This window comes from Ranitomeya imitator, chromosome 1 (genome assembly GCF_032444005.1).
Source record: "Ranitomeya imitator isolate aRanImi1 chromosome 1, aRanImi1.pri, whole genome shotgun sequence".
NCBI classification, from domain to species: Eukaryota; Metazoa; Chordata; class Amphibia; order Anura; family Dendrobatidae; genus Ranitomeya; species Ranitomeya imitator.
The window spans coordinates 362,720,435-362,732,441 of record NC_091282.1 but is presented as its reverse complement, the minus strand read 5'-3'; the positions used below and the strand labels follow the sequence as shown (position 1 = coordinate 362,732,441).

The 12,007-nt window shown below is 40.1% G+C and overlaps 1 protein-coding gene across 2 annotated transcripts in view; it reads left to right on the top strand.

The window, feature by feature from the left end:
- Positions 1–3,283: 3,283 nt before the first annotated feature.
- The window catches only part of SALL2 (spalt like transcription factor 2), a 39,935-nt gene continuing 31,211 nt past the window's right edge, over positions 3,284–12,007 (top strand). The window contains exon 1 of one of the 2 annotated variants that reach the window (XM_069761326.1): positions 3,284–3,661. In XM_069761326.1, coding sequence (XP_069617427.1) covers positions 3,589–3,661 — 73 coding nt within the window. In that variant the 5' untranslated portion in view covers positions 3,284–3,588. The remainder of the gene's footprint in view (positions 3,662–12,007) is intronic. The other variant, XM_069761309.1, reaches the window with a different exon arrangement.

The following is a 12,007-nucleotide window of genomic DNA, read 5'->3' as shown; positions in this document are numbered from 1 at the left end:
TGTTATGTAATGTTCAGGCTGATTAACCTCTCGTGTGGAAGTGGTTGTGAGATTTCATTCTTTATGGTTCTGGGGACAATTTAGTCTCAAGTGCTACACAGTGGGAGAGATGTCTTCCTGTCTCTTTGCCAGATCGAGGGCACAAAGGGAAAAATGTCACCAACATGGACAGTGTGGATCATATACAGTAAATTCAGGTCACATTTCTGTCTTGAGAGTCCGGTTGAGGTCAGCCAGTCCGGCTTAGTATAGAATGTTACCTGCTGAGAGTTGTGAAATCTGATGTTCATGAGTACGTAAATGGCCTGTGTCTGAGATGGAGAGAAAGCTCAGCAGAGCACTACCTAGGGGTATGTATTGTATTGTCTTAAACCAAGAAATAGTAGTCTGTGCCTGACCAAGAAATAGCGGATTATTTGGCTACTAGTTATTTTATTACTGAAACCTGTGTCTGTTTGGAACTTTTACAACGTTCGTTGAGAAGCAGTTTGTCAAGTTTGGTGTTGGGCCTCTCTCCACAACCTAGAACCACCACAACTGGGGATCTGGCGAAAGAACCACCATAATGCAACATGATATCTTAAGGTACCGTCACACTTAGCGACGCTGCAGCGATACCGACAACGATCCGGATCGCTGCAGCGTCGCTGTTTGGTCGCTGGAGAGCTGTCACACAGACCACTCTCCAGCGACCAACAATGCCACCAACTGTGTGAGCACAGCGGCCGGAAAGCAGAGCGGTGACGTCACCGCTCTGCTTTCCGGCTGACCGACGCTCACAGCCAGTACAGGAGAAGTGCAGAGCACAGCGCTGGAGGACAGACGGCTGTAGGTAAGTATGTAGTGTTTGTTTTTTTTTACTTTTAGGATGGTAACCAGGGTAAACATCGGGTTACTAAGCGCGGCCCTGCGCTTAGTTACCCGATGTTTACCCTGGTTACCAGTGAAGACATCGCTGAATCGGTGTCACACACGCCGATTCAGCGATGTCTACGGGGAGTCCAGCGACCAAATAAAGTTCTGGACTTTCTTCCCCAACCAGCGACAGCACAGCAGGGGCCTGATCGCTGCTGCCTGTCACACTGGACGATATCGCTAGCATGGACGCTGCAACGTCACGGATCGCTAGCGATATCGTCTAGTGTGACGGTACCTTTACACTCCTACTTATCTATAAACTAATCAAGACGGGAAGACAAGATGCTGCTAAACACTTTCCCCAACATCTTCTGTAAGGGGTCAGTCGATAAGCCATTGGATAGCTATGATTCACTGACATAAATCTATCTTATTTGTTCCTATGCGTTCATTTTAATGGTGAGCGGCCTAGGCCACAGCCTGATTTCTCTGAAATCAACCTACTATCAAGGAATTTGGCAAAGCTATAACTATTTTTTTAAAATAGGATGTGTAGAGATGGGGCGGAAGCCTGATATGTCTTAGAGAGACACGTGTACATCTCTATTTTCCAGACCAGAACCCTTTCCTGTATGTTACCCCATCTTTATTACTTTATATTCCACTGGCATCGTGTCAAGCTTCCCACCGAGTCACTGCCTTTGTTTTAGCTCTAGTTTTCCTTGGCTAACTTTGTCTCAGTTCAAGACAGTTGAGTGCAATCTGCCTATTTCTATGCCACACTTTTGGCCTCCCCTGTATCAAAATACTGAAGGTCACAGGATTTCCTGCGGCACTACAAATTGGTTGAACACATATCCCTCAGCATCCTGTTGAGGCTGCGTATGTGACAACACTTTCAAATTATACATCTAGAGGACATCTGCTGTGTGGCTTCATAGTCACTTTCATTGAATCCCCTCCCAATCTCTTCTTTTACCCTCACTGTCCCTCTTTTCCCCCTCTTTTTTCCCCCGCCTCCGTCTTCCCCTGCAGAGATATTGTTCTCTGCGAGAACTTCATGATATGCTGAATGAGATGGGGATCAAAGAGACACAAAAGAATAGAAAACTCAGTGCTACATCCCAAACTTGTCTTACAGGTTTTACAACCAACTTAATGAAACTGTTCACTATTTATCTAAGGAGCATATACTGTTTCTATATATTTGCTTATTTTTAGGGGTATAGGATTGGTACAAAGAAACTATAAACTGTTTTATAGTAAAAGTATAATGCTGAGGAAGTTTTACTACTGTCATAGGAAAGTCTTATCACGAAATATCTTCTTCCATCTAACATTACTTTTCAGAATTGTCTAGTTCTAGAATATCATGTTCGAAAACATTTATGTAAGTCTGGACTAGCCTGAAGCTTTCAAATAGTAGTTTTTGCTTTAATTTTGTACTTATGGAAACATTCATACACAAAATAACCACACGGAAACAATAATAGTATTGCTTAACGAATAAAACTCTTATAAAATAACGAGAACTTCAGTGTAAGGTAAGATGTAAGATTTTCTATTTCCGTATTATGGTCGACCATGTTTACTGATTTCGAAAGCAAGAGTGATGGAGTGCCGATCTGTCACATGATGAACACCAATGGTGCCCACCGCACTCCATTGACTTATAATGGGCACTTTCAGGTCCATTGTGGTGCCTGCCATTTTAACTTGAAGAATAGATGTGAACTCAGCCTTATGTCTAGGGTCATCTTTTATTTAGCATGTCCAATGATGATTATTGCTCCAGTGAGCAATAATCATGACAAACAACCTTTAGGACAAGGAACAGGTTTGGGGCATATGTGGCGCGATTGACCTGATCACCATTAACAAGTATTTTTGGAGGATTTGATGCCTTGGCTGGTGTTCCAGCCAAACGTCAGGGCTACTTTCAGATTGCGAAAGATTTATTTTAAGATGTCTTCGTAACAGCCTATGTTGACATATAGCTTTGTTTCAGAGTACAGATAACAGTATTAGGTAGAAAAAAAAATGGAAACTTAAGAAGGAGAAATTATAAAGAGCACAGTGTATAGAGAGTAATACAATATTATTTCGAGTAATTGTAGCCATATTCTTTCCATCTTTCTATAACTTGTCAAAAGTTCAAATGACTGCTGCATTATCGATTGCCTAACCGTGAAATAACATTAAAATCTGTGGGTTTACCATATAGAAGTTTCACAAAGCTACATTCTTCAAACTGTCCTCTATAGTAAAAGGAAGGTGACTCTGGGGGGAGGACTAGGCACCCATTTCAGAGGGGCAATCAGTCAATTTCATGGAATTCTTGCCTTATTTGTCACATTAAGTGGGAGTTGGAGAAAGTAGGAGTGTCTGATTAGTAGCTGACCAACTGTGATGTGCCCGAGAGTTTGGGACAGGGGCTTCAGATAAAGCAAACACAGGGTGAGATTAAATATGCTACAGGGAGACAGACAAAGAAAGTTCCTAGCACATTTGTGAAGGCTGGATAGCGGGATCGATAGATAGATAGATAGATAGATAGATAGATAGATAGATAGATAGATAGATAGATAGATAGAATGATATGAAGGACAACATATGATAAGTGACATCCAGAACTGAGCAGGGAAGGGAACAAAGGAGGGTCTCATCTATTGTGAGGCAGCAGGCACAGATCAGGTTCTGCACTTGTTCTGTGGACGTGGTGTGGCTGAAATGTCACGCAGGAAGCAGAGAAAACCTCAGCAGCTCATCTCTGACTGTGACAACTCGACCTCTTCAGAGAATGGTAAGGACAGAGAGAATGTGATGTAAGGAGGAAACAATTCCCAGCAGCTTGTCTTATTCCCCATGCTATTAGTCTCCTGAGAAAAGTTTTTAAACTTAGAATGAAAATAGCGATATCAACTTTTACGATTTAGACTAAGCTCCTCTAGTCCACTTGGATGTAACTTGTGGCAGCAATAAGTAGCAATGTAAATAGATGACAATATGCACTTTAAGCCAGCATTTCCTAGTCATTTGGTGCTCTATGATATCATATATTTTCAATGTTATAGCCTAAATTGAGAAGTGTTATATGTGGCTTTACGTAGGACTGCAGATAAACAGATGTATTGTTTCCATGTTCAAATGTCATCAAACAGATACAATGAGCTAAGTAGATTACATTACAAGGCTATGTGTGAGACAGGAATCAGGTTCTAATAACTCCGCTTGTTGAGCTTATGCTACATTTATTTCTTTCTTGTTACATTAATATGAGGATCCTACAAGGAGGAAAAGTGAACGGGAAAACGATGTTATCTGTCATGTATCTGCTTGTTTTGGCTAAAAAAAGGCAAATCAAAAATTCTTCAGTGTGAACCTGCTGGCCTTATAGACATAACAGCAGAATATTGATGTAGTGCATGTTATCTGTTTTTTCCTATCACATATTTCCAGTGATGATGTGTGTATAAAGGGTATATAGCACCTCGGGGGCTCCTGGATCTGGAGCCATTAAGAAATATTCACTGACTTGTTAGACAGAACTTTCTAACTTATATCATCAGAATGATTCATTAATACTAATCTATTTATTCAAACTATTACTAATCGTTATTGTTTATATTTACATGCAATATTACTGATCTATAGTTTTTAATCTATTTTTTTTTATATTTATAGTATATGTCCAGAGTAACTGTATATGTCTAGCTTTTATCTATATCAGTTTAAGGTATCTTTAGTATCTATCTACAGTATCCATCTATAGTATCTATTCACAACATCTATCAATCTACTTAGCATCTATCAATATACAGTATTCATCTACACTATCCTTTTAGTATGTATGTATAGTATCAATTTACAGTATCCATAGTATTAATTTACAGTATCCCTCTATAGTATATACCTACAATACTGATCTATATCATCTGTCTATCTAGCAATATATAGTATCCATCTGTACTATATATCTAGTATATATTTATAGCATCTGTCTATGTATGCACAGTATCAATCTATCCATCTATACTATTTATCTAGTATCTATCTATAGCATCTATTTGTAGGATCTATTCATAGTTTTATCCACAGTACCTATTTACACTATCTACAGTATTAATCCATAGTATCTATTTACAGAATCTATAGTATATACCTATATACCTATTTACAGTACCTATAGTATCTACTTACAGTATTTATCAATATCTACTCACAGTATCTAACTACAGGATATACCCATAATATATATTTACATTGTCTATAGTATATATCGAGAGTACAATTTACAGTATCTATCCATGTACCATGAATCTACCTGCATACAATGTATCTCTCTATAGTGTCTATTTACAGTGTCTATAGTATCTGCTTATAGTACTTATAGTATATATAATATCTATTTACAGTATCTATAGTATATAACTACGCTATCTATTTACAGTATATAATAAATATATATGTTTACAGTATTTATAGTGTGTGTTTATATATATATATATATATATATTCATTGTATCTATTTACATTATCTATAGTATATATATGTAGAGCATATAGAGTATCTATTTACAGTATCTATATACAATATTTCTCTATAGTATCTATTTACAGTATCAATAGTGTGTGTGTATATATATGAATATATACTGTATATAGTATCTATTTACAGTATATATCTATAGGATTTATAGTATTTATATAGTATCTGTTTACAGTATCTATAGCATATATCTATAGAATCCATTTACAGTATCTATAGTGTGTGTATATATATATATAGTATCTATATTATATATCTATAGTACCAATTTACAGTACTTATCTTTAGCCTCTGTTCACGATACATCAATATCCACATGTAGTCTTTATCTATTTACAGAAACTATATGCATAATCTACCGACACTATCTATTTAAAGTACCTATAATATCTAAATCTCATTTTTCAAGTCTATCCTTAAACACTTCTCTATTCTTTTCTATCTGTTTCTCAGTAGTCCTTGTGAAAAACATTACAAGGCTATTTTATAGAAATGATAATGTACGGTAGCTTAAACAATGGAAAACTATTTCACAGTAACACTAATAGGATGTTGTTTCCTAAATCTAAGTTTCTCTACCTTTTGAATTGCCTTCAACTTCCCACTTTTTATTCAATGGATGGGAAAAAAGTGAAGTTTCTCCCTCTGTCTGCTTAACTTAAATGCTGTAGTTTTCAAATGCAAAAAGTTCTAGGATAATGAAAGAATTAGTGAATTGCTTAAAAATCTTGAAATTTCTTATTCTAAAGTATTGGTTGATTTGTTTTTACCAGTGGACACTTTAATGAACGAACCAATGCAACATTGATGAATATTTTGCCACAATTATCAGTAATCTCCGTGTTATTAGGTTTACTATAAGACCTGAAACATATAAGTTATCTGTACAGACATGGATACCGCCGTCAGAGGTATATCGGTCTCCAGAAGAGTTCTCTCCTCTTTGCGATCAGTTCTTCATTCTCTTTCATAACCCAAGTGCCAACTTCAGCAAAACTACTGTGAACCCAATTTTCTTTAAATCTTCCTAGTTCATTATGATATACATATAATGAAGGATTCTTACTTTTCCAGCATTCGCTCACCTGCTAGTTTAGAGCGTGAACAGTGATGTGAAAAGGCCAAATTCACAATACTGTTCCCGATAATCTTTGTACAATGTCCGCTATTGTGTTAAATGTAAGGGCAGAAACGCTGACTATAAAGCTAGAAAAGTCCATGATTAAATGAATCATTAGTAAAAGTCCATAAACAGCAATTTCCTGATTGTTTTAAATAGAGAATTATGACGCTTTTAATAATATCGATGGAGGATGGACATGAAGAATTGAGGCGTAAGCCAATTTTAGTAAATTTATAGAACAATCATTTAATCATTCAGACTTTTAGGTTTCAAACAATGTGTAAGTCCTGTCCTCTTCTCCCATTCTTCATCATCTCTGAGCATGTAATGAATTCACTCCAGTACATATTCTGTTACAGACTAGGAGAGAAAAGGACATTAGTATTGTACCACCTAATGCGAGTATCGTAAGTGGAATCTACCACCACCTCTTAGGTCCCTAAACCAGTGCCACCGTCTTGTGTTGTAGTTCAATAACTTTCTATATGTGTCACTATGTGTATTATCAGTAACTGTATTATGTACTTACTAGTAGTCATGAGTCATGGAGGTGAAACCTATTGGATGAATAGTCACAGTGTCAATACCTTACATGTACCCACTCTAGCTTGGCTGATAACCATGAAAACTGGATGTGTCCTCTCAAGCCAGCTCTTGCAAATCCAGTGCAGTGCACATATAAAGCCAGTACATGTCACTTCACTGCACATGTGCCTGATGCCTTGGAGGCACCTTCTGCTGATGGATTTCTGAAAATGTTTAATGGATGCTAGCCTATCTGTTCATTTCCACTCCATATGAGTCTTTATTTCTGATATTCAGTTGTCGATTAAAGGTAGTTCAGACTATGTATGCCACCAGTCATCTGACAGGGAGGTCTTGTGTCGGTTGACTCACAGTTGCTTAAAGAGGTTGTCCACTGATTGAACAACTCCTTCTTATACCCCACACTTGGACCTAACAAAATAAAAAAGCCCATACTCACCACTCGGCACTCACTCTGGCCGGGACTCCCGTGTGGTCATTGTGTCACGTGGCATCACTGTCCCCGCCTTCGGGCAAATTGAACATGAAGAGGAGGTCCGGGCTGCAGCAGATCTCAGACTTCCTCTTCATGTTTAATTTGTCCGAAGGCGGGGACAGTGACGCCAGCGCTGATTGGGCACTGGGATCACATGTCATACAACCGCACAAGAGCCCCGAGAAGATCGAGTGCTGACACCGGGGGAACGGCGCCGGCACGAGAGGTGAGTATAAGCTTTTTTATTTTATCAGGACCAAGAGTAAGGTATCAGAAGGGGTTGTCCTATTTGTGAACAATCCCTTTAAGTGCAAATAAAAGAGCAGAGAAAAAAGTGTTATATTTAGCACTCTGTTGCCCTACCTGCAGCATTTGACTCCTTAAAATAAATGCAGACCACACCCTAAAGTAATAAAAATCACACACAGAAGCATCAGTTACTGTATGTAGTGAGGGAGAACATTAGTTAACATTGAACCTCTAAAAATAATAAGGGAAGACAATGTATGTCATAAGGAACAGCATTATATATAATACAGAAAGACACTATGTAACAGGGGATGGCAATATACATAATAAGGAAGTAAAATATATGTAATAAGGCATGGCACTATACATAATAAAGGAGAAAGCCATTTCATAAGGAAAAGTGGTATACATAATAAGGCAGAATACTTTGAAGTAAGAGAACACTATATAACAATGGATGGTGCTATACATAATAAGAGAGGTAACTATGTACTAATAAGTAACTGTGCTATCCATAATACCATCATCTATCAGCCGGCTTCACAGTATAGTTATAGAATAAATATTTATATCCAGTGTATCACCTGAGATCTCAACTGATGGAGTTGTTTTCCTTCATTTCTTCTCAATCTGGCCATGCTTTAATGTCGATTTCTTTCAACAAGGTCTCACTTGTGAATTTGCAGCGCAGAAGTCTGTGGCGCTTCGCTTTTTAGCAGATCACTGTGTGTCTCAAAAAAAAATAACTAGGTTAACTGTATAAGACCCCTGAAAAAAAATCCCATGCTGCACCCCTAAATGCAAACTTGCACCACAACATTAATATATAATTAGCCAATGTGTCCCCCCTTAAAAATATACATTAATAAGTCAGAAGCTTGAATGCCCCTATTAAGTATACAGTGGGGAAAATAAGTATTTGATACACTGCCGATATTGCAAGTTTTCTCACCTACAAAGGGTATGTTCACACGTTCCTGATTTCCATCCTTTTTTTTTCAGGACTGAAACCGCAGCTCTTGGCAGAAAACGCAGGTCCTTTTTTTGGTGCTTTTTTGGTGCGTTTTTTGATGCGTTTTTTGATGCGTTTTTTGATGCGTTTCTTGATGCAGTTTTCTAGCCAGAGTCTGTGTGTTTTCTAGGAAGTTTTTTAAGGTTAAAATGGCTGAAAATACCCTAACCCTACCCCTAACCCTAACCCTACCCCTAACCCTACCCCTAACCCTAACCATATTCTAACCTTAGTGGAAAAAAAAAAAAAATTCTTTATTTTTTTATTGTCCCTACCTATGGGGGTGACAAAGGGGGGGGGGGGTCATTTACTATTTTTTTTTATTTTGATCACTGAGATAGGTTATATCTCAGTGATCAAAATGCACTTTGGAACGAATCTGCCGGCCGGCAGATTCGGCGGGCGCACTGCGCATGCGCCCGCCATTTTGCAAGATGGCGGCGCCCAGGGAGAAGACGGCCGGACGGACAACGGGACCGGGTAAGTATAAGGGGGGGAGATGGGGGCACGGGGGGGCGTCGGAGCACGGGGGGGTGGCATCGGAGCATGGGGGGGTGGGATTGGGGCACGGGGGGGCAGCCACACTGCAGCGGTTCTGCACCACAAACCGCAGTAAAACCCGCAGATATTTTTTTCATCTGCGGGTTTTACTGCGGCTTTCACCTCACAATGGAGGTCAATGGGTGCAGAACCGCTGCTGTTTTACAAAAAGAAGTGACATGGTACTTCTTTTTTACCGCAGCTAATCAGTGCGGTTTTTTTTTTTAAATTCAGGATCATGTGCACAGTGGGTCCTGTTTTCCATAGGGTACATTGTACTGTACCCTGCATGGAAAACAGCTGCGGAACCGCAGCGGCAAAACCGCTGCGTTTCCGCGGTAAAAAACGCACTGTGTGAACATGGCCAAAGAATGGAGAAATCTGTAATTTTTATCATAGGTACATTTCAACTGTGAGAGACAGAATCTAAAAAAAAACTAGATAATCACATTGTATGATTTTTTAAATAATTAATTAGCATTTTATTACATTAAATAAGTATTTGATACTGTAATATAAAAGCATATATTTTGTGCAGAAACCTTTGTTTGCAATTAGAGAGGTCAGATGTTTCCTGTAGTTCTTGACCAAGTTTTCACACAGTGCAGCAGGGATTTTGGGGCTGTAACTGGGCAAAATTGAGTTTCAGCTCCCTTCAAATATTTTCTATTGGGTTCAGGTCTGCAGACTGGCTGGGCCACTCCAGGACCTTGAAATACTTCTCATGGAGCCACTCCTTAGTTGCCCTGTGTGTTTCAGGTAATTGTCATGTTGAAGACCCAGCCACGACCAATCTTCAATGCTCTTACTGAAGGAAGAACGTTGTTGGCCAAAAATCTTGCGATACATGATCCCATCTATCCTCCCTTCAATACAGTGCAGTCGTCCTGTCCCCCTTGCAGAAAAGCATCCCCAAAGTATGATATTTCCCCCACCATGCTTCACGGTTGGGATGGTGTTAATGGGGTTCTACTCATCCTTCTTCCACCAAACATGGACTCATCTGATCGCATGACCTTCTCCCATGCCTGGATCATCCAGATGGTCATTAGGGGACTTCAATCGGCTCTGGACATGTGCTGGCGTGAGCATGGGGACCTTGTGAGCACTGCAGGATTTTAATTCATCATAGCGTAGTGTGTTACTAATGGTAATGTTTGAGACTGTGGTCCCAGCTCTCTTTAGGTCATTGACCAGGTCCTCCTGTGTAGTTCTGGGCTGATTCCTGACCTTACTCAGAATCATTCTTACCCCACGAGGCGAGATCTTGCATGGAGTCCCAGACTAAGGTAGATTGACAGTCATTTTGTGCTTCTTCCATTTTCTAATAATTGTGCCAACAGTTGTTGCCTTCTTTCTAAGCTGATTGCCTATTAATAATAATAATAATCTTTATTTTATATAGCGCTAACATATTCCGCAGCGCTTTACAGTTTTGCACACATTATCATCGCTGTCCCTGTAGGGGCTCACAATCTAAATTCCCTATCAGTATATCTTTGGAATGTGGGAGGAAACCGGAGTACCCGGAGGAAACCCACGCAAACACGGAGAGAACATACAAACTCTTTGCAGATGTTGTCCTTAGTGGGGTTTGAACCCAGGACTGCAAGGCTGCTGTGCTATCCACTGCGCCACCGTGCTGCCCAAAATGACCTATTGTCCTGTAGGCCATTCCACCCTTGTGCAGGCCTACAATTTTGTGCCTGGTGTCCTTAGTTCTTTGTTCTTGGCCTTGGTAGAGAGGTTGGGGTGTGATTGAGTGTGCGGATAGGTCTTTTAAGGTACCTTCACACATAACGATATTGTTAACGATATCGTTGCTTTTTGTGACGTAGCAACGATATCGTTAATGAAATCGTTATGTGTGACAGCGACCAATGATCAGGCCCCTGCTGGGAGATCGTTGGTCGCTGAATAAAGTCCAGAACTTTATTTCGTCGCTGGACTCCCTGGAGACATCGCTGGATCGGCGTGTGTGACACCGATCCAGCGATGTCTTCACTGGTAACCAGGGTAAACATCGGGTAACTAAGCGCAGGGCCGCGCTTAGTAACCCGATGTTTACCCTGGTTACCATCCTAAAAGTAAAAAAAAACAAACAGTACATACTTACCTACCGCTGTCTGTCCTCCAGCGCTGTGCTCTGCTCTCCTCCTGTACTGGCTGTGAGCGTCAGTCAGCCAGAAAGCAGAGCGGTGACGTCGCCGCTCTGCTTTCCGGCCGCTGTGCTCACAGACAGTACAGGAGGAGAGCAGAGCACAGCGCTGGAGGACAGACAGCGGTAGGTAAGTATGTACTGTTTGGTTTTTTTTACTTTTAGGATGGTAACCAGGGTAAACATCGGGTTACTAAGCGCGGCCCTGCGCTTAGTTACCCGATGTTTACCCTTGTTACCGGCATCGTTGGTAGCTGGAGAGCGGTCTGTGTGACAGCTCTCCAGCGACCAAATAGCGACGCTGCAGCGATCCGGATCGTTGTCGGTATCGCTGCAGCGTCGCTTAATGTGAAGGGGCCTTTATACAGGTAATGAGTTCAAACAAGTGCAATTAATACAGGTAATTATTGCAGAGTAGGAGGGATTCTTAAAGAAAAACTAACAGGTCTGTGAGAGACAGAATTCTTGCTGGTTGGTAGATGATCAAATACTTATTT